The following is a 24185-nucleotide window of genomic DNA, read 5'->3' as shown; positions in this document are numbered from 1 at the left end:
CCCATGTATGAAAATTGCGAGCAAAGAGTGCCAAGAGTTTTGTAGCTGTGTCGGTTCTATCCATTCTCTGTCTCCTCTCCCCCTCCTCTCTACCATTCTATAAATCTCCCCTCGTGACGGTTACACTTTAGTAGAAAGGTAAGCGCTGCAGTTTCTGCAACGCTCTTGCAGGGGGTCACGGATAATTACAGCTGTCAAGAGCGCGTTGTGGCGACACCCAGGGAGCTCCAGAGGGCATTGTGCATATTCGACGTAGTGCAAAGGTTCAAACAAGTTTCTCACATCGCCTATCCTCTCTGACACGCTCTTGCCATGTATATACCATATTTGCACGATTCTACCGTGCCACCGATTGTAACGCGCAGTTATATTACTGCCCAAATAAACATAAAAGAAAATATTTTGGTGCCAATTCTACTGCACACATCAAGTAACGAAACCTGAGTCAACGTGTACCTTGCTGAAATAATATTATGGAACATACAACGACACACAGACATGCACACACCTGAACCTTAGAGGCTAATGGCTATTAATGTCCAACAACACCTCCTTTTTGCTGCTGACCGACCACAGAAAGTCATCTTCAGTTCCATTTAATGCATTAGAAACGCTACACTTCTGGAGGCTCGCGCAACCATCGTCGGCAGGAGGGTATTCCATGCACCATGGACCCACCTTGCGGTGTCTATGGGAGACACTTTCTTCAGACGACCCTCGATGGCAGTGTGGCTAGCTACCTTGCATTGAACTTATTTTAGTAAGAATCGGTTAAATTTTTGATTCTGAGTAGAATTATTTACAATTGTTAAGCGCATGCAAATTCGAACACACCTTATCTTCAAAAAAAGTGCGCGTTAGAATCATGCAGAAACGGTACGCCCCCTGAAACACCCCCCAACGCAGCATGCAATGAAACAGCAGCAGCAGCGCAAAAGTCAAAGGAACAGGCAAAGAATGTTTTGCTTTAAAAAAAGTGCATGGTACAGCGCAATTTTCGTGACACAGCTGTTATGTACAGTGCTGAGTGATTGAAACACGATAATTGGCCAGCACTTTTTGCAACACCGGTGAGCGCTGGGTGATTGCCGAGATGTAGAAAGCAGCCACAATGCATCACAAAGGCTCTCACTTACATGTGATACAAAAATCCACTAGTTCGTGTCCCCAGAGCCTACTGGTAGTGCAAAAAGTGCCGGCAGCTATGCGCCCCCACCAAGTGTCTCGCTTCAATACCTCGCTCGCAAAGTCTCGCAATGTCTCGCTCCACACTGTACAATATGCATAGTTCAAGTTGCCTGCAGTCTGCTTAATAGTGCTCTAACACTTAAGAATAATACACAACCTTTAGACAAGCACAACTGCCTTATATTCATTTTAATGCTTGAAGTTACAGTTAAGCCTCAATATAACAAAGTCAGCAAAATCGGCACTATATTTTGTTAAATCGAAATTTTGCTATATTGAAATTTGACCTTTTTTGGTAATAAGTACAGTCACTGACAATTTTTCTTGCATGGAAAATGCCATAAAATGTTTCCAATTATTCGGTCAATCGGAAAAAACACATTTCAATTAGAAAAAAATTTAATTTTGTTGAATCTAAGAGTCGGCGACCAAAGATACTATTTCGTGCCCTGTCAATGAAATCTTCACATTGGCTGTACGAAGCAAAACCTGCGAAGCTTTTGCATCCACTCTGCCATCGTGACTGATAGTGTTGCCTGCAAGGGGATGATGCTGTCATGAAGAGTGCAGGCAGAGGGGAGCGAATGATTTGGCTCTGCTGCCTCTCGCTTGAATGCCCCTTCAAAACTTGAGATTACGCGACCACCAGCACTAATTGCGCAGAGAGACAACACCCACAAATCCATGGTTATCGGCTCATCCAACATTTGCACCTGCCGCGGCCATGGCCATACTGAAGGAAGAGACGCCCTCACCTACCGCTTACTACTGCGCCCCCCCCCCCTTCTCTAGTGCACACTTGATCACATTACCACACTCTCCGATTCAACCATGTAACCATCTGTGTCTGTGGCAATTCCCATTTATTGCATTGGTATACCTTCATGACGGCAGTGAAATTTCATTACAGTATATTGAGGTTCAAAATACATGAAGTTCTAAGGACAAGAGTTTATAAAAGTTAAATACTTTGTTATATTGAGAATTTCATTATATTGAAGTTTGTTATATCGAAGTTTAAATATGCTGCTATTAGACAAACTCACACCTCACTTTTTAAAGGGTCCTTCTTAGCCCTAGTTGGAAATTTGGTTATACACTGGAAGTTGCAAACCACCATCCAGAGAGCATTCTACAAGAATTTTTAAACAGGATTTAGTAATAAGTAGAGATAAAACCGAATAAAATGTTGTAAGACAATGGCATGAGGAGGCAAGAGCAAATAAAATGTTGCAAGACAATGGCATGGAGGAGGCAATTGCTCTCCCCACCGCAAATGTTCTCTCTCATTACCTCTACCGGCACCCACAAGCAATATTTCTCCCCAGCCGTCTCTCATATTGGAGCTGAGGGCCCACATAACATTTTGATTATTTTTTCCCTCCATTTTTTCTCGCTGCATGCTGCATTCCTGGAGGTGGTTTAGCCCACCGAGTTGTTCATGCAGCTGCTGGCTATTTGTGCATTGCAAGTAGTAAACATGTGACGCAGAGGAGACAACTGTGACAGCTCTGTTGGTGGGTAGAGTGGTCCCTCTGAGAAGGGTGCATGAGCTTTCATAGAATTTTCAGTTGTTTATGCGGCATATGTTGGTTTAATACACACAAGCACAACTCTGTGACATATAAACCACACATGCTGGTTCGTAATGCCAAAGCCAGACGAGGGGCACTTTAACATGTTGCTACAATTTAATGTTACTAGAACATAACAAAAGACACAAGCCAGCAGCCTTAAGATCATTGACACAATGCCTTAAGCAAAGCATTCTCACCTTGTCTGTTGCAGAAACTTTTGCTTTCTTATCAATCAACATCTGTACTATCTCCGTATTACGTATCCTCGTTGCTTTCATCAGTGGAGTGTCTCCATCCTAGACAGAAAAAATGAGGGGAGGGCAGTGAAGACTAGAGACCTCTCGCAAAACATCTAGTGAAAAACTAGCCAAATAAATTAGCAGTCTTACTTTTGTCGCCAACTCGAGATTTGGATTGGCATTCAGAATGGTGCGTACAATGTCAGTGTACCCTTTCTCTACTGCCCAATAAAGAGCAGTTTTCCTGTCCTAAAAGAGGAAATATTGTAGACATGTGATTACAGCAGAAAGAATGATAATACACAGAGAACATGCAGAAATAATCAACAAAGAAACTGACAAACCAGAATGCCTTGGAGAAAAATGGGATTATAATAAGAATTAAAAGATCCTCTTTTGGAGGTATCCAGCAAGAGCTTGGTGACAAGAAAAATTAGAAAAAATTGCACAAAACTAACAGAACCAACGCTTTGTAGTGATAGTCTGTAGATGTGAATATGTGCTACACCCAAATAAGGTCAGCGTCCTTGGTAGAAATACCTGGTTGGCCTTTACTTTTTTTGTGATAATGTGAACAGAAGTTGCTATTGTGAATGCGTTTGTTCTCATCAAATAGAACATCGTTTTGTCCACAATAAGGAGTTTCTCATTGTTCATAATCCTTTAAATGTGTTTTGCTCAGTAACGAAATTCTACACGGAGGAACTTCTATTGTGTGATGGTTGCATAGCTTCGAAAATTAGCAAAGCTTCTCAAACATGTCAAGCATGTCTAGGAGGAAATGCATTTGATGTATATGGCACAGGCATAACTTCCACTCATCCACCTCAAGCAAGTACCGTTTTTGCTCTGAACCATCAGCGTTCCTGATACCTAAATACATCTTAGATTGAGAAGTACTGCTCCAAGTATGTTCTATGGTGTTTTCAGTTAAACTGGCCTGACATTCGATTGTCTTAGCAATTGCCTTTTCATTTCTCTAGAGAAGGGAGGGTCTATAAATTTATTATGTGTGTGCACATAAAGAAAGAACTGCTCACCATGCCTTGTACATCAATGTCAGCATACTTTTTCAGCAAGACATCCACAATAGAAAAATTCCCAGCTTTCGCTGCATGGATCAGATTCGTGTCTCCGCTGCGATCGTGCATGTTGACATAGGCCCCAGCGTTCAACAAGGAGACAGCGATATCAGTAAACCCTTCTTTGCAGGCAATGGCCAATGCAGTGTAACCATCCTGTAAGTAATGAGCAAAGTTATGTCAGCATGAACTTTTAGCTGTTGCTATTGTGCAGCTGTTAAAAAGAAACAAATAAAACTGCTGTTTTCTGTAACAATTCTCTTCAAGCTTCCAAGGGAGTCAGTTTTCCTTATGTTACTACAAATACTGTATTATTGCTTGTATTACCCAAACCAAAAATGAAAAAAAAAACAGCAGTTATGTTGGGGTGTGAGTTGTACATGAATTTTGCCTTGGGCTGTGGCTTCACAGCAGCATGCTTCACACTGTCGTGAAGCTACATCCAAAAGGGCCCGTCACCAGGCGGCATATTTCTAATTGCTAGTAGGTACAGCGGGGCATGGCACTTGCGGAAATGTCGGACGTGTGCGCGCATGCGCGAGTAAGAGCGGGTGCGAGAGAGGAAATGTCGGGACTTTTGCTCCTTGAATATGTGACTCTGCCTAGGCACTATGGAGGAGTTCTTTAGCGCGTGTTGTATGCGTTTGTCCCTATGCGTGCCAGCAGAAGTCGCTGGGTGCGGTAGCACTGAACTTAGCGTCGCAACTGGTGGCTGGACATACAGTAAAACCATGTTAATACGGAGTCATCGGAACTGCAAAAAATCTTCGAATTAAGTGGGTTTTCAAATTAACCAAACAAACAAAAAAATGCAACCCAGGCATATAATTTCGCTGCAGGAATCCGCTACCTTTATTCGGCGATCTTTAGATTACTTAAAGTAATCAGAGATGCTGGTTTGCCATGTCCTGTAGTTCAAGGTTCCAAGGGTCATGTTCTCTAGTTGGCCAACTATGTGCAGCAATTGAGAATTTCTACCGTGGCACTGAACAAAACTGCGGATAACGTTCAGCAATCCGATGACTTCCCCGAGAGCGGGGGCTTGGGAGGGCTCGTTAGCGTCACCGTCGTCGCTGTCATCGCACATGGTCGCATCAGCGGTAGCTTCACTCTCCAAGTCTGAGTAGCACGTTTGTTAATCATTTTCAAAGTTCAGCTACTCGGTGAAGCCGACTGCACCAGATTCGCTATCCTCTGCACAGAGTGCATCAATACAATACTCAGCTCCTTCTTCATCAAGTGCACATGAATAGTCAGCATCAGCATCGACGGTGTTTTCCTTCAAGAAGCCAACGTGTTCAAAACATTGCATAATCAAAGTGGGTTCCACTTGCGTCCATGCGTACACAATAAGACATATGGCCCCGAGGAGGTCGATGGAGTACTCCTTGCCATTGTCGTAGCAAAGGAGCATGCGCTTGAGCAGGTGGTAGTGATAAATTTTCCTCGTGTGGTGAATGACGCCTTGGTCCATTGGCTGCGAGATCGACGTGGTGTTTGGAGGAAGAAATACCATCCTGATAGCTTTCAGGTGTGGGATGTCGCCACGCGCCAGGCAATTATCAACAACGAAGAGTACATTCCTGCCTGTGGCCGCAAACTTGCGGTCAAGCTGCCGAACATAATCTTCAAATATTGCACCTGTGACCCAGGCTTTCTTGTTGTGCAATAGATAAGTTCATCCTTTGGCGGTAGATGTACATTTTTAAAGCAGCGAGGCTTCCCACTTTTTCCACTATGAGTAGTGGCAGCTTGTGTTTACCCAAATGTTCACATCGAACAAAATGGTAATTCTTTCCTTGCCCTGCTTTCGACCTTTGACCGCGGTGTCCTTTGCTGCGAACGTTTTTGTGGGCAGCATCTTGTAAAAAAGGGCTGCCCCGTCAAGGTTGTACACATCGTCTGCACCATACTCGCTAACCAATGGAGCCAACATGTGTTTGTTGCAGTCGTCGACAACGCTCTCGTTTGCGCTGCCGCTCTTGCCACAGATGGGTACGAAGGTCAAATTATTTCGCTCTTTAAAACGGCTGAACCATTCACTGCTACACTTGAACTCTTCGTGCCCAAGTTGCAGAGCCAAGTCATTGGCCTTCTCCCACAGTATCATTCCATTGATGGGAAGGTGAGCTGCGTTTGCTTTCTGCAGCCAGCGAAGTAAAGCTGATTCCACTACTTGGCATGTGGGAGCCCGTACTCACGACTGCTTCGAAGAATATGTCTTGCTGTAGACCTCCAGTACCTTCGACTTGTTCTTCAATATTGTGGACAATGTCGAGAGGGGCATGTTGTGCCTTTCAGCTAACTCTGTCTTGGAACACGCATTCTTACCAGCTTCTTGGATCAAGCAGAACTTCTGCTGCAGCATTAAAGTCTTATACTTTGGCATCGTCACTCACTGGAACTGCTGTACAGTTCAGAAAAAGAAAAGAACAACACCACGCTAGCTGCAACACCCCTAACCACTGCACAAAAAGAAACGGCGCCGACCGGCGTCGCGCGTACACACGTCACCACAGGCGACGTGTGTGCGGAGAGAGAATGGGCAAACGGCAGCCAGCGGCAGCGGCACGGAACACAGGCTGATGCTGTGACCGCTGCGACTGCGAGGAGCGTGCGGAGTGGGGGACAAGAGCACGTGGCAAAAACCAGTATGCCCGCTGCACTGCAGTGAAGCATGTCTTCTTCTCTGCAGGCATGCGTTTCGGCGGTGCACGGGCGTACCGTGGACTGATTTTTGTGCTAGCAGTACTATGGGTCGGGCACTTCATCTATAAATAATCACGACTGCTATGTGGCGTCGCCTCGCAGCTCCAAATGGCCATCGTTTCGTCGGGTTTGCGGTGAAATGGGGATTGGGAATCGCCGCATAGCACCCCAAATCTTCGAATCAACTGGTTCGGCCTAGGCCGCCGGTTCGAATTATCCGGTCAAATTTACATTGGAAAATATGGGACCACAGAAAACATTCTAATTATGTGGCATTTTGAATTAACGAGGTGTTACTGTAATTATATTTATTCAATCTTGCTTTTTACTCATTGAAACACCGTGTCATTATTTTGCATTATTGGCGGTGCCTCCAGGATACCAAAGTGGCAACGGGGATGCCAAAGCTAGAACCCGGACTGGTTCGTGGGTTGGGGCTCGCCGAGGCCTGCATGTGCCAGGGGTGTATAAGATCGGCTGTCCGCTGTCACGGACAGCTAATTTTTTATGCGAGCACCCCCTGGCACCCTTCTGCCTCCACAGACCCAACCCACGGGCCGCCCTGCTTTCAGCTTTGATCCCCCCGCTACCTCTTGGGTGCCCTGGAGATCCTGCGCCGCCTGCTTTATTATAATATCAGGTGCTCTCCTGAGGCCTCTGTTTGCTGGTTACATGTGTCCTTCTGGAGCAGTGCTTGTAAAAAATCTAACCTATAGTCGCAACGCAAAAAGCAACCCGCAACTTATGCAACACCAGTCAGAACCTTGCCCCTTCAGACACAGCAATCACCAAATGGGGCGTCTGTGCCCACTGCCTCACCAGGCGGGCAGCCAGTGGCGGAGCGTAAACAAATTCAACCGCACTCCTCAATGCCGGCATGTCTAGGGGACAAACGCACACAACACGCGCTAAGAAACCTCCTCTGTAGTGCCTAGGCACAGTCACATATTCAAGGAGTAGAGGCCCCCAGATTTTCTCTCTCACACCTGCTCTTACTCGCACCTGGGCAGAAATGTCAAGTGCCATGAGAAATGCCCCGCCCCACTGTACCTACTAGCAATTGTAAAAATGCCACTATGCCCCAATGCAAATTTTGGTTATAGTGGAACTTGTAAAACACTACCTAAGGAGCATTTTACTTAATTTTTCATATCAGTTCATTATTGGAGGAGATGGAAGAAATTACTTGTCCTGTTACCATGCTCCCAGAAGGTGAGTGTCACTGCCAATGGAGGCATTCTCTCCCTTTGCCTTGACTAGTGTCTGCAAGCAGTGTTCCTTCCCTGCTTTCTCCCATAAGTATACACTGCGATTTTCTGTTAAATATGGCCAAACCTGGTGAGGGGCCCTTTAAGACGAAGTTTGCCACCACATAAAGTTTTGTTATCTCCTAGGGAACTCTACCCCCACGTCTTGAAACTCCCTTTTTCCCTCTTTCCCAGTCATCCATTCTCCTCTTTACGGTCACCATTTTGCGTTTTGGCTGCATCAATAGTATACACTGCGCTGGCAAACCAGAACTCGGATCATGAGGGGCATGGACGGGTCATGCATCCGCAATGGGAAACTGTCTTTACAAAAATTTAGGCGTTGTATGCAGTTATTTTCGCTGAGTATGCATGCGGATGTTTTTCGTTCTCTTCTAGGTATTGTACTAGTGGGTGCGAGCTATACATGGAGGTGGACTATATTCGGAAAAATATGGTACATATTTGAAGCTGCGGGAGATGCTAAGCCTACATTTTTCATGCAGCCTGTACAGGCAAACTTTTCATGAACCCTTGAGATAGATGCACATACAATCAATTCCTGTTAATTCGACCTCAGTTCATTTGACTTTTCACTTACTTCTAATACACAAGAAAGTTATGGCGAGAAACAACACATTGCTAGGGGAGGAAAACTTGCTTAATTTAAACACAAGGGCATTCAGCTTCAGTTAATTCAACCCTCACCGGTGCCTCATCATGTGCGTAGTGGTCACTAAAAGAATGAAAACAAGAAATTCAGCCGACAGCACTACTGCTTCCCTAGGTGACAATGGTGAATGCAGCAACCTATCCTGCAATGATGATAGCCTGTGCTGTTCCCTGGGCGATGTCTCCTCTGAGGATTTTGCCAGCACTGATAGCAGTGTTGAGGTCTGTGGGCCACTGACCGACGATGACATATATATAATTTTGTAATACATACTGTATTGTAGTATTCTGTCGACAACGACAGACTTCTTGAAGCAATAAAAAAGATTTGAATTTGTCCATTTTATCGCCGTTTGTTAATTCGACCAAACATTGCGATCCCACAAGGGTCGAATTAACGGGAGTTGAATGTATAATTTTATATCACAATGCAGAAAAGTACAGGCCACTAATATTACCTATGGCAGTCAATATGAGTATCAAGTTGCTGAAATGTCATTAGGAGAAATATGAAGTAATAAGAAGTAATAAGACCATGGGTAAAGAGATATCTTTACACTTATGCTCTTGAGGTTTTATATCCCTTTTTACACTTTGACTACAAGATATATGACAGCAACAAAGTCCTTTTTGACCGTTGAACATGTACTGATAATTTTTTTGCATTCTGCTTCCATCAGAAGTTGGCTGCTACAGCTGGGAATCAAACCCACAATTTCGTAATCAGCAGTAGAGTATAACAGCTGCTGAGCCACTGAACTTGGTGCGTGAAATTGGCAACAATTTGTTAAGGAGCAAAGAGAAAAAAGGAAACAGCTACTTACAGCATCGACAGCATTAACATTTGGCTTGTATTCCAGCAGCATGCTGACAATGTCAGAGTAGTTCCCCTTTGTGGCTATTATCAAAGCCGTCCATGAATACTGCAAATAATAAACATTATGCAATTACTATACAGAAGTGGGTTAAATGCATATGAATTCTGGTAATTTCTAATATACCTTAAAGTATAGGGTATTCTTATTGTTAAAGAATATGAATAAAGGAGCAAATAGAACACAGAAAAGGAAAATATATAGGTTCTGAGAATTCCTGCTACCATTTCCAAAAGGAATTAGTTACGTGACTTTCACTAATAACATTCGTGACACTTCATCAGTACTGCACAGTACTATATCACCTTTAACAACAACAAAACAGCAAATAAAAAACAACTTATTCAGTTTTTGTAGCTTGTGAATGTTAAAAACCAAATTGCAATTGTTACCAGGCTGATGTGACACATAAAAACAAACAAAAACATTTTTAGTGTTTCAATGGAACACAGTGCAATATTATGTGATAAAGCAAAAAAAAAAGGATAGTCTCAACCAAGTGTTGATGCTAAAGAAGACAAGATCAACGTACATGGTTGTTCAACTGATTCGATGATTAAATGTTGAATATTTGTCTCTATTCTGTCTCTTTTTCATGTTTATTATTCACTTATTTCGTATCTTAATGTATTGTTTTTCACACGCAATTACGATGATGCCCACAGGATCTCCTTAAAGACACTCAGGAGACACTCATTGTAGTCTTCAGAAATCTTGGCAGTCACGCATCTGTTTTATGCGACTTTTTTCCACTAGGGCTCCCAAACACTGCTCGACACTGTGCGGCTCTTAGCAGGCACAAAACGAATCCCACATTTGCGAGGGGCATCTAGTCAAATACGAGCGAGTCGGATACACTGGAGATGGTCGAGTTGGATGCGTCATGCCGGTGACACCATAATTGCAGAAGATTTGCCCCTTATATAGTTTGAAACACTGAATATGGCCCACAGCAGTACGGCAATCAGTTGTTGCCATACAGCACATGGGCACAAGTGTGCGGCGAGCGATCACTTTTTCGTTTTGCGAAGGTGCAAACTCGGCGAGCTCTCTTTGCTGCTTTGGTGTGAGATAGGAAATGTTCTATTCCCGTCCCAGCCACGCTAAAGTGCACCGAACGTGGCCAGTCATGCTGACTGTGCCAGTCGCTAGAATGCATGAGTGTCTAATTTTCGTCAGTGAAAAGGAACTGCGCCTCGCGTCTGCAGTATGCTGACACACACTAAGAACCCACACCATGCTAGGGCTTCATCAAGCTCGCCACAAAGTCGCTTTGATCAGCGGGGCTGCCATGTCACTTTCAGCTCCATGCGCGCTCACTGATGACAGCACGCATGCGCACTCAGGCCTCCCACCACACACAGCGGCCAACACGCAGCAAGGTACCCTATCGAACTTGGACACTTCACACCATCTGGTGGAGGGTGCGGCAGTTAAGTTAGATGGCACTTGGTGGTGGCACAGCAGAGGGCGACCGTGACTCACATCCCATCTCGTTTACGGCTAGTTACACGCATTCTTTATTATATCCTTAGGTGCCAACTATTGCTAAGTATTCTCAGCATGACGAAGTATAATTTAATACCATTGTCACATTCATACAACATCTACAAGTCACCTAACCAACCATCTTTATTCTAGCAGTGGTTACCAGATGCCCAGATCCAAGATACACCAAATCTGTCTGAAGTCAGCTAAGACCTTGTTTTCAAAAATACAGGACTCTATTTCTGGTTTGGCTTAGTTGCCTTCATCAAGATGTGAGTGTGAGTACTATCATCAATTGTGCATTAGAAAGTACCTAAATTAATTATTCTCCAATTGGATAACATGTGCAATATTGGACTAATAAAAAAAGACTATTTCTTTCGTTTATAGATATGTTGTAATCTTAATATAGCCCTTAAATATACTTATACACTAATAAGTTTTAGTGCTCTAATCACCCTTGTCTGTCATGTTCCCCTCCCTTACACATCCTTTCTTTTTCTCCCCTTTTCTGTGGTGTCTTTCTTCCTTTGCCCTTCTGGCACCTTGTTTCATTTATTGATGAAAAACTCTAGGCTTCAGCCCTGAACACATGTTAAACAGATTTGGTATTACCTCTTTGTGTGGCTTTTGAGAAATTGCATGAAATATGACTGAAGAAACACAAGTGTAAAAGAAGACTGACCATCCCTGCAGTGTCAACGTTTGCACCTGCTTCAAGCAGCATCTCAACAATGCCTGTGAACCCTCGACGGCATGACCAAACCAATGGAGTAGTTCCATACTGCATGAATAAAAAGAAAAAAAAGAAAGAATAACTGTTAACATGCTATCAGAATCAACAATGACATACAATGTTCAATACAAGTGTTAGTGCAAGAAACTTATAACATATGCCCGCAATTCCCACAACTTTGCCGAGATCAATTTTACAAGCAAATGGCTCTAATATTGATTTCAGCAGTAAAAATTGCTTGACAAGTTTCTAGAGCAGTACTGGTGAATAGTACCTTCAATTAACCATTCATGAACAAAATCCCACAACGAACTCGAGACATCACAATAGGATCAAAGGCACTGGCACGCACAGTAGATTGCGTCAAACGCAGAGCTTCATTGCAGAATCCACCTAGTGCTAGCAGCCACCGCCAGATGACATCATGCATACATGCATGTTGGCATGTATGCATGATGTCAGTTAGGTGAGGCCTGAAGTGGCAAAGGGTAAAAAAGAAACATAAGGTGCATTTATGGATTAGCAGCACATGGCAAGGCAAAAAGACATGGCTGGGAGTAGCTTACCTATGGACAGGTAGTGACAGCAGAGATAAATATAAGGAATTGATTGATTGCATTAGAAGCGATATTAATGAGTTCAAGAAATCGTGCAGGTGATATTAGTGGGAGATATGAACGAGCACATGGATGATTTAGACAGATATATTGATAACAACGGTTCTCTAGTGCTCGATCTGTGTGATGAACAGAACCTTATAGCAGTTAACAGGGTGAATAAGTGTCTGGACAGGTAACATGGCCATACAGAAACAGGCAGTCATGTATAGACTATGCCCTAGTCTCAGAAATGGTCTACAAACGACTACACCAAATGAAAATAGATGAACATGAAAAAAATAGCCTGGGTAGTGATCATAGATGTTTAACATTAAAGTTTCAGAGAACTAATGCAAAACACGAACCAATAGTATCAGAATTTCTAAAGAAACAAATGAAGAGGAAATAACAGAGATCGCAAAAAATATAGAGAAGAAAATGGAGGCTTTTCGTATAGCAGTTTGGGAACATAAGAAACTGGTAGACGTTATGCAGAAAGAAATAAGTCAGACACAGCAAAACAATTGCTGGATTGGAATGAGGAAACCGCTAAGTGGTGGAACAAGGAAACAAAGCAAGCTATAGAAGAGCCTAAGCAGGCATCTAGGGATCATCAAGGAACCAAGAAGTTGGGATTAAACGAAGATGAGGTGCTCCTTAGATGGAACAAATACCGAGAAAAGAAAAGGGTGGCGAGTGAGCTCGTGCAAGGGAAAATTAAATGTGCAAGTGAACGTAGGGTGCATAACATTTGCAACAGAAAGGCACCCCAACAGGATTCTGGAACCAGATAAGAGCAGTCAGAGCTTCAACTAAAAATTCGCAGGCGGGTATAAGGGATGAAGATGGTAACATCTACGAAGGAGATGCACTGCAGTACATCACAGACATTATTAGGGATAACTTTGACAAGAAAGAAAGCATAGTTCAGACTCAAACAGATCCAACAACAACAGAGAAGCCCGAGAGATCAAAATTTAGCATAGAAACCTTTTATTGGAAAAAAGCAGAAGAATGTGTCCCTAATAACACGGCAGCAGGACCCAATGAAATCCCAATACAGCTAATCAAAAACCTCGGCCCAAAGAGCAAGGCACTGCTGACTAATGCAATAGAGCAAGTGATTAGAATGAAGAAAATTCTGGTTGGATGGTGTGAAAGCAAGACGAACCTCATCTACAAAGGCAAAGATGATAAGGATAAGACGAGCTTGTACAGGACAGTTACAGTTAACGTTGATGATACATAGAATGGCAATACAAGCCATAAAATTGTAATTGTCAAAGTAGGTGGAAAAAAATGATGTACTGGGGGAACTTCAGAATGTTTTCAAGGCAGGCAGGTGCTTAGAGGGTAATATGTTTGCACTAACTCAGTGTATAGAGATTTCGGTAGCTCAGAATGGACCTTTATCGACAGCATTTCTATGTATTAAAGGAGCTTATGACAACGTAGACAGGGAATTGTTAGGGGATATTCTTAAGCATGAAGGCATAGAGGACAATTTCATGGTCCTGTTGAGGGAGATATATAGACACAACTGGGCACAAGTTGTATGGGGAAGGTCATAAGGTAATGAAGTGGTGCGAATTGACTAAGGACTGAAGCAACGATGTTCTCTGTCTCCATTATTGTTCACTCTTTATGTTAAGGGCATAGAAAGATGACTGGAAAACAGTGAATTAGGGTTTTATTTATCCTACATGCGTAATGGACAAATGGTGCAACGGAAGCTTTCTGGATTAATGTATGTGGACGACATGGTACTATTAGCGGACAATAAAAGAGATTTACAGACACTTGTGAATATGTGTGGCAACGCAATGACAAATCTAGGCCTCAAGTTTAGCACAGAGAAATCAGGAATTATGATCTTTAATGAAGAGATGAGTAATTACGTGGTGACAATGTAACAGCAAGTCATACCTATAGTCAAGCAATATAAATACACTGGTGTATACATAAACGAAGGAAAGACTTATTCAAGCACCCACCAAAGGAATCTGAAAATAAAAGGGAAGTGGAATGCTACGATAATGAAACACAGAGCCCTGTGGGGCCACAATAAGTATGAGGTGGCGCGTGGAATGTGGAAAGGAGTCATGGTGCCAGTGCTAACGTTCACAAACGCTATTCTATGCTTAATATCGGATATCTTGTTGGGGCTGGAAGTTAACCAAAGATCGGTAGGCCATTTGACTTTGGGAGCCCGCAGTAAAACCACAAATGAGGCAGTGCAGGGTAACATGGGTTGGGCCTCTTTTGAAGTCAGGGACGTACAGAGTAAAATTAGTTTTGAAGAAAGACTCAGGAACATGGATGAAAATAAATGGGCAGCTAAAGTGCCCAAGTTTCTGTACAGTAAAAGCGCAAACACAGAATGGAGGAAGAGGTCAAGAAAGTTGGCAACCAAGTACAGTGTAGTTGAAACTGTAAGTAGACAACCAGGAGTCATCAGAAAGAAAGTGAGAGAAACAGAGACAGTTCATTAGATGCAAAGAATGGAAACAAAAAGGACCATGGAGATTTGCAAAAATGAGAAGAAAGAAATTAGAAGGGAAAATCTGTACGATAACACAAAGGACAGTGCCTTGCTATTTGAGGCTCGATCCGGTTGCCTAAGAACAAAAACGCACCGGAGCAAATATTTGGAACTAGGTCATGCATCTGTATGCTGCAGCAAAAATCCGGAGACCACAAAACACATCCTATTGGAATGCGAAGGAATTCACCCAGTAAGAACCATAGGTAACGTACACCTTCCAGAAGGGCACGGGTTTAAAGTGGACGGAAGTGTCAACTGGTCAGCAGTTGACATAAGCAAGAGACGTTTAGAGTATTGGTGGAAAGAAAGCAGGGAAGAGATTGATATGGCCAGATTTCTTACAGTCATAGCTAGTGGTACAAGGTAGATCTTGAAGGGGGGGGGGGGAGGTTAAGGAGATGTATACAAAAATGCCACATCAAAAATGTATAGCATACCTGATTAAATCAAGCAGGCTAGGTGACTATTTGTCACCGCCACGTTTCAAAGGGGATGCCATTAAATAATAATAATAATAATAATAATAATAATAATAATAATAATAATAATAATAATAATAATAATAATAATAATCGTCATGATCATGTTGCCATTACGACCTCCCAATACTAAGCTGCGATCTTGCTTGCTCGAATTGGTGCAGTGAGCCATGAGAAAAAGGTAACCATAACGTTTTTCAAGATAACAATCAGAACAACAGCATGGCACAGCGCCAAAAAAGTGCATATTCATTCTGTTGTCACTGCAGTTCCTTAAACTGACTTCTGGTTGGCATTTTTCTGTTCAAACTGGCTGCTAACAAGTTTTGGAGCATACCTGCAAGCATGACTGGAACAGGCTAAGCACATTTTTCATAAAAGGGAAATCTTTTCCATGTTCATGTTTTTAATAGCAGCACCACAGATGGTGCAGCAGTGCATTTTATTGTACATACAATGTTTAACAGTTTTTGTCACTAGCCAGCAATGTTCTCACACAAAAGTATGCATGGCAATCATGAATTGTGTCAAACGATCTTTCTCTTTTGCTTATTACGAAGGCATACCTGCCAACCTGAAGATTTGGAAATTCGTAAAACTATTGTGGCGGGGGGTGGGGGTGGGGGGGTCCGCATGAGAGCACTTTTGTTTTTAGGGGATTTACCTTTTGCAATAAGCTTACTCACATTTTCACAACCACAAGTGAAATCAGTGTCTTGGAGAGTAAAGAGCGAAAACTCCACTGGGGCACAATTTATGTTTGCAATGATTGTGTTGTTGCCAACTTTGCCTGCTTCAGAAACATCTCCATTTGCTCAGTTTTCACGTTTTCTCTGTTTGCTCAAAGCAAGTACCCTCTTGTGGCCATTGACCATCAGCAGACTTTCAGGTGTTTTCTCGCACGCAGATGAGCGAAACTCCGTTCCGAGTATTGTTCACAGTGATGAATATTATCTCACATTCAGCATTGCTGTGGGGAATGGACAGAATACCCAGCATAACCATAGAAATTCTGTGGAACCTGAGCAATCCGTCGACAGTTCCAACGCTTCCTAATTGCGACCACCGCATGTCGCACCTTGGCTCATTTAATATGTCGGCTGGAATCTGACATGCTTGCAAGTTGGCAAACTCTACTTCAAGTGCACTGATTGCTTCTTCTTTTAATTCGCCACTCTGCTGAAGTAGGACAGCAGGGAACGCCATAATAAAACGATGTACGCTGTTGATTGAAGCAGTTTCTAGAGCTTGTACTTGAGCAACTTCAGCCATATTGAGATTGACATCTTATAGCAGGAATTTGCGGCGAATGTAATCACATGCTGCCGTTAAGTACAGATGTGCAGCACAGAAGAACTGCTCTCTCTCAATGCAGCTCAGTGTCTCAACCACAGAGTAGGTTGTGCTGCCAATAACTATGTCTTCATCATCTTTCTGGTTCTCTGCAGCTCCATAGTCAACTTCCAGCAAGGAATGACACGCCTTGACAACACCTGGGCGCATAAATGTAGTCAGGAGATCCTCGAAAAGGTGATTCAAGAGGCACCTCAGTACATGAATCTGAGGAGCCTGTGCCTGAAGAAGGCAGTTTGCCTTCTCAAAAAGCAGTATAACATTTTGGAGAAAAAGACAGCATGCCCTGTTTAGCTCCGATGACAAAAAATAAAACAGGCGCTCCTCACGGGTCACATGGTTGGCTTCTCCAGAATCCTTGGTATGAAGTTTCAGTTTTTTTGCTTGAGCTCCAGAATGAGCTCCTTTCCTCTTTAGCGAGAGTTCACCGCCGTCAGTGCTTTTTTTCCTGAGGCCTGTAGCAGTCTTGTGAAGATGTGTAGCAGACTTTGGGGTCAGTGCAAGGTTCTTTTAGGGTCAGTGCAGGGTTCTTGAGGGTTTGTGAGGAAGTCTTCGGAATTTGGTATGACTCCAAAAACAAGCTCTGATTGTTTCACTGCTTTGTTTCAAATAAAAAAAGCTGAGTAGTGGTTTCCACTGGTCGAGCAGCCTCTTCAAACACTTTCCTAACAACAGCCAACATGTCAGCGAATGCTTCAACATCTTTCTCACCTCGGTGTCAAGCATTTTTTGGTAAGTCAATCTTTCCATTTCGAGCTTTTTCCTAGGTAAAAAAAGATGTCAACCAAAGCCTCATGAACCTTTACAGGAAGACATGAAGCTCCTTTTTGGGTGGCCAAGTTGATGAGATGGCACAGGCAACTAACCCCTATCAAACCTAGTTGAGCCTCTCTCAATACAGTAGAAACACTGCTTCCAGGAACCAGTAAGCTTTTCTTGCCAATCATGACATTGGCATTGCCCGAACACATAGCCAACAGGTTTCTAACAGGCAAATTCCGAGACTTCATCTCATCCAGAACCATATTTGCAATCTTTTGACCCATCACTCCCCCTTGGATTGTCCCAAGGCAAAGAAGGCGGCTTTCGACTCTACTTGTTCCTTTTAACAAAATATGTCGCAACAATAGGATAAAGCTGCGTATCCCTACTGTTACTGCCATCTACAGCGATCGAAAATACTGCTGTTTTAGGGCATCCAGCAAAGGAATCTCCGCGTTGGCGGCCATTTCCCGAACAATTGACATCGTCTTTGTTCGTCCACAGGCGTGGCGTTTTGCTTCTTTGCACTTGGGGAACATCTTCCGGAAAAGCGGTCCAGCAGGATCGCTGACACTCAGCGGGATGTTGTGTTCAACTAAAAACGCCGTGAAGAGGCATTCTGCACGAATCACACCAAGGTCATTGTCGCTGCGTGCAAAACTTGCTAAGCTTGGCTGGCTGTCCATGGCTCACATGTATCCCTGATGTTTTTCGAAGCAATGCAGACCTTGATGTCAGACTTGCCACCATACAAGATGTTCACATCACAGGCACACAAGGTGCAGAATCCAAACTGCCCCCCTTTCTTCGACGGCATGAGGCACAGAAATTCTGCCCTGTACAATTTCAAAAACACTTGAAGTACTGTGAGGTCTTTGAGTACGCCATTGCGCTGCGAAGCCGCTACAGGCCGGAGTCACACTGCGTCTGACGTGGCAGGTAGTCACACGAAAGGTGAGGCCAACACTGCTGTGACTGAAGTCCAAACCCACGCGCCCGCGCGAACAAAGGCAACAGCATGGCAAGAGGTTTGCGGAGGAGCTAGAGGCACTATCGGCACTATCGAGCTATGGATATGGATTCGTGACCCCCCTAGTAGACGACAGAAGTCACTACAACCTTGCAGCTGCTGATGATGATACCATGCATACATATTGCTCTCTCATGGCAGCGCAAGGTACCAGGGTGTAGTTTTAGTACATTTTCACTTTATTTTTTTCGAAAATAAAATGTTTTCTGTAAAATTTCAAGCAAGATTAGTAAAATCGTGAGACTGCTCGAAATTCGTACATTTTACGGAAAATTGGAAGAGTTGGCAGGTATGCAGAGACCAACCAGGAAGATGCATGCAATGCTTGTAGACATTGTCAGACTGCAGAAGAAAATGACTTTGGTAAATGTCACAAGAAAAAAAAATAATATGTGTGTGTGCATATATATATATATATATATATATATATATATATATATATATATATATATATATATATATATATATATTTAAATTGGGGAATTAAAACAGTTCGCTACATTTCAGGTTTCATTAAATCAAAGTTTCATTGTGTCGGTCTTTTCACAGAGACGAAGAATATATCTTTCCAATGGCACATTATTCCCATCACCCAACATCAGAAATTGTGCTCTTATTACTGATTAACTTTACAATTAACTAAAATTCCATATTAAATCCCATTGAGAAACATGACACAATTGTTAAATTAAAACCAGTCCACATAGTAGGAGCCCTGAAATGACCACCTGTTAAAAGATATTTATCTCCAACATCTGCCAAGAACCACACTGGTGCTCCACATGGATTTTGTCCTCTGAAACATAAGGAAGACTGTGGGTAAATAGTATGTGGAATGCCAATGCATTTTGTCACAGCTCCTCTTGAATGTAGGTGTTGTCAGAATTCTTGACCTCAGGGAACCTCAGCAATATTTAGGGACCTGAGATACCACACTTTTTGTCTTTGCTTGGGATGTACTTATAGTAAGGCAAACAAGTCTTTATCTCCTTGATAAAGATACACAGTTGATCAAATAATTTTATCAACATTATAAAAAAGCAAAAATAAGGACAATACATGAACTAGCATGAACATTCTATTCACTGTCCCTTGAATAGAGTCAATGTGTGGCTCTGTGACACTTTAGGCCAGTCTCAAGTTAGCCACTACTTTAAGCTGGTTATGCCCCCCTCTTCCCCATTTTGCAGCAAAGCTGTTAAGGAGAGTTCTGCAATGGCTTTCATGCAGCGGTGAAGGTCAGCATGCTACGCTGTGGTTGATATCAAATGTAAATGCAACGCAGTGTGTGGCGGAGCCCTAAATTTGCTTTGGAGCACAATGATCAATGATTTTAAAATCAATGTTACTTTGCCTATATCTCATTCAAATAGCCAACAACTTATATGCAGAGTTTTTACATAGTAATTCATAATTTCTTTTTTCTCACATCGAATTATCACAGTTTCATGTTGGAGGTCAGCTAAGTGTTTTTACAGCTGTGACAGTGAAAGCTGATGTGGTGGTGCTGCAATGTAGTTCACATAGTAGCTGTCTCAGCCAGCCACAACCACGCTCAAACACAGTAGCAACTGCTGCTACATTCAAATGAGGCTATAAGCTAGCACACAGTTCCCTAGTACTTTTGACGAAAGGTGTGAGAACTCGCTTATACAGCTTCGCTGTCTTAGATGTATCAGTTGTCAGATTGGCCTACACCTGTGAGGGGGCTTTCTTTTTTTTTTGCACTAGGACAATATGCAAAATCTGAAAGTGTGCTTCTCCACGCACCTTCTTTGATGCAACCAAGATTGTGGACCTCGGGTTAGAATCATAATTGAAGTATCAATATGTGGATGAGTAACATGATTCCTCCCACCGTTAATCCCCCTATGTCCAAGGTTTAGAATCCGTGTCTCAGCTTTAACAGCACTACTACAGGAATGTGGTCCTCTTGGTTAGGGAAATTTAGCTCTATGGGAAAGCCTGCTAACAGACTTTTGCATATTGTCTATTTAGTATAAAAGAAGCAGCACATTCACACCCCCAGCAGGATGCAATGGATGTGGTTACCCGCAATGCAGCAGTGGAAAAATGTATACAGGAAGGGAGAAGGGGTTGTTCCTCTATGTGTCCACAGAACCCAAGAAAACATTCCAAAAAACTCTTGGGTTCCACAAAACGCAGTTTGGAAACCCCATGCAATATATAAAGCATAATATACTTCACCTTGTCACCAGAGTTGACTTTAGCACCGTAACTGAGTAAGTCACCCACGATGCTCTGGTGGCCCCGGCCTGCTGCCCAGATAAGGCAGGACATGTGGTTCAGGTCGTGCACATTTGGGAAAGCCCCCTGCTCCAGCAAATACTTGGCAGTCTCTGTGTGGCCCTTGTAACATGCCCACATAAGGGCAGTCCACCCACCCTAGAATGGCACATGCACAATCACAGCTTGCCAACCATTCTTGCACAAACATTGATAATTCACTTTCCCTCCAGGATAACATATTATAATTGATAAAAGCACTGCGCATGTGAAGAATGTAAAAAATGTAGGAATTAAACTACAAAACAGCAGTGCTGTTCTGTAGCACTGAATTAGCAATATATGAGCCAATCACAAAAAATAAACACTGCCAATGCTTGGAATGTTAAATTAGGCATACACATAATAGGAATGCCTTAGAGTTCACTGTGGCTATTGTATCGTAGCCAATGATAATTTGGACATTTTTAATTGTCATTTGGGAAATTCTGTGTGTCGCATAATAACAAGGTTCATCCCATCTGATACTTCAAAGCATTTATTGCCCCATCTTCTACATAGCATTTCCTCCTAAACAAATTTCTAAAAATATATCAATTGAAATACAAGACTGCACTGTAAAGGTCAGCTATTAGAAAGTAACTGTAAATAAAAATTACAGTGCATAAGAAAATGAAAGCAAATATAAACTGGCCACTTTTATTGAATCTTTTACAAATAAGTTACGATTTTTGTACAAAGAAATTGACATCTCAGCATCACTTTTTCAGGACTCTTTATGGTCATTTGGCACCATCTGTCTAAAACCCACTGGGATGGGTGGCGAGGGTCAGGATTTTGCCGCATGCCACAAATTTCTGAGGTCCATGGGGCAACAGAATGACAAGCAATAACATTCAAATTCATGAACAATTTAAAATGAAAAGAAAGGAAAGTGCACACTATGCCAAACTGTTATTTTCTCTGTGAATAAGTTATCTCTTGACCCAGAACAAACATCGAGAGATTTCCAAAAGCTCATTCTATCAGTTTAGGTAAACTTTATACTTTATATCCCTGTAATATTAGTTCAAAGAAAATCTCCATAACACTTGCAATACTGAGCCAACATATAATTCAGTCAAGCTGAAGACCGTCATTATAGTGGCTGTCTTGTAAAGAGATTTGCAAAAACAGTTTCAATGTTTCTGCACCAGATGCAGGAAACAAGAAGAGGCATTCCTGGTTATCAACAGTAGTCAAACAAGAGATGCCACAGGCTGAAGCCAACATTTCAAAAAGGGAGCAAGGGACAAATCCTCATGTTGGAATGTCGTCTCCAGCCCATCTCCAGCCAGTGACATCGCCCGTTCAACTACTGTTGATCACTTTAAGTCTTGCATGGTGGCATTTTTCGACAGGCGCAAAATGCAAAGACACTTGTATGTTTTGATTTAGGTGTACATTAAAAAAAAACATAGGTAATTAAAGTTAATCCGGAGTCCCCCAGTATGGCATGCCTCATTATCAGATCGTCGTTTGGCATGTAAAAACCCCATAATTTTCAATTCTCTTTCAAGCCACCAGCTTTCTGCAAATCTCTGTCTTGTTTGAGATCCTGGTTCTGTCGCTTATTAAGAGTTGGTTGCAGCACAATGCATAACTATAAACACTCTTTATAAGGCATACTACTATTATGAAAGCAGTTTTGCACCAGCTTGTGGCCTCTCTTAGCAAATAAACCAGTACTGTTTCTGGAAAAACTTCTTTAAAGTGATGCACGTAATTTAAAAAGGCATCTTTTTTTTTATTACTAAATTTCAGCACAATATGCACACAACTTTCAATACATGTTGATGGCTTCCACTAATCCAATGAAAAACAAAAACAAAAAGAAAGTAAAATGGATTATGTTTGGAGAGAAAGCCTAATAAGAACAGCTTCTCTGCTATTTCATAGAGCTAAATATGCATGACTCCTCTCAGTCCAAAGGTCCTGCAATATTTTTCAAGCATGGTAAATAAGATCTGCCTAATCACCAGACAATGCTTTCATGAGTACTTTAGCCAAATAATATTCCTCTACATGAAGCAGGGAGCCAACAATTTCAGTGAAAAGATCACCTTTGCTTTCTTTAGCTTTCCTAAAATCTCCACCACTTTTCACGTTTAGTTATACAAAGCGATAAACATGATGGCTATTGGCTGGATTTCATTAGACGTCACGACTTAGCACCACCTCCGGCATAACTTCAAGTTTATTTTGGTTAACGTATAAAAGAAAACAAATTATGGAGAGCAAGGCTAATGGTGTTATTCACACGTGGCTAAAATATGCCCTCCAAAAACAATTTTAAAAAAGCAAACATTGGCACTTCGAAAGCACTAAATCAGTAATGTGAGCACACTCAGGAATGTTAATAAGTACGCATTATCAAGAACACAAAATACAAAATGTATCAAAAAGAAAGTGTTAGATGCACAGAAATAGGTGCCACCAGCAAGAACTGAGACATCTTATGTTGTTATGAGACAATGAATAGAATTCTTGTATTGTGTAAGCATTGCACTCTTAGATGCCATGTTAGGTACCACAGGATACATATTCAAGAAGTTAGGTATTTAATAAGCAAAACACAAAGATACCTCATTACTAATGAGGTGGTGGCATCACTTGGTAGTGGATACAATACTAACGGCTTCCGAGACTGAGCAGCAAAACGAACCCGATTTTGAAGGCCATGCCCATACCAAATCTCTGCAAAAGAGTAGATGTTGAATATTGTTTCATGATGGCACAGCAGTGTGTGTGGTAGACTGGAATGATGAAAAAAAAAAAAGAAGAGGCAAGCAGGTTTTGTTGTCAGGGAAGCATTTTGACTGCCAGTAACTTTCTTCATACAAGGTGCATTTAAAAGCTTTTTGTGGGAAAAGGTTTCCGAGTAGATGCCTTTTATAAACAGACATATTCCACATGTTCCATAAGGTGCATTGCAGGACCCTTCTAATGAACAGAAGCAATATAAAAGTTACTGCATATAAGCAGCTCACCATATCTCGATGCTCAATATCTGCATTGTGCAAAACAAGTTCTGAAACAATGTCTGTATATCCTTCCTTAGCAGCGTTCAGCAGTGCTGTCCAATTGTCCTGCAGAAGTGGCAAGAGCAAACACACTGAGTGAACATACTGCCATCATAATGTGATATAAATGGCAAGGAGAATTACCCAGCATGAAGAACTAAAAGCTCAAAGGGTAGATGTTCGGGACAGTTAAAACCGAACGAAACACGCAGAATTGAAAGAATAGAACAGAACACCTGTTTGTCCTGTTTTAAAAGTGACCGCTATTGCTACTGGTGTGACAAGTCACTTACAT

The 24185-nt window shown here is 42.3% G+C and overlaps 1 protein-coding gene across 4 annotated transcripts in view; it reads right to left on the bottom strand.

Annotated features, from left to right (window-relative positions):
• Arms (Ankyrin repeat-rich membrane spanning) overlaps window positions 1-24185 on the bottom strand; it is an 86739-nt gene that overhangs the window by 60938 nt on the left and 1616 nt on the right. For 3 of the 4 annotated variants that reach the window (XM_065438191.1, XM_065438190.1, XM_065438189.2), the window contains exons 4-10: window positions 23858-23956; window positions 20790-20987; window positions 11763-11861; window positions 9539-9637; window positions 4045-4242; window positions 3155-3253; window positions 2963-3061 (exon numbers count right to left, since the gene is read on the bottom strand). In XM_065438191.1, the coding sequence (XP_065294263.1) occupies window positions 2963-3061; window positions 3155-3253; window positions 4045-4242; window positions 9539-9637; window positions 11763-11861; window positions 20790-20987; window positions 23858-23956 (891 nt within the window). Of the gene's footprint in view, window positions 1-2962; window positions 3062-3154; window positions 3254-4044; window positions 4243-9538; window positions 9638-11762; window positions 11862-20789; window positions 20988-23452; window positions 23565-23857; window positions 23957-24185 lie in introns of all 4 variants that reach the window. The other variant, XM_065438192.1, reaches the window with a different exon arrangement.

This window comes from Dermacentor albipictus, chromosome 1, assembly GCF_038994185.2.
Source record: "Dermacentor albipictus isolate Rhodes 1998 colony chromosome 1, USDA_Dalb.pri_finalv2, whole genome shotgun sequence".
Taxonomy (NCBI): domain Eukaryota; kingdom Metazoa; phylum Arthropoda; class Arachnida; order Ixodida; family Ixodidae; genus Dermacentor; species Dermacentor albipictus.
Note: the sequence above shows the minus strand (reverse complement) of the source record. Positions and strands in the feature narration are given on the sequence as shown.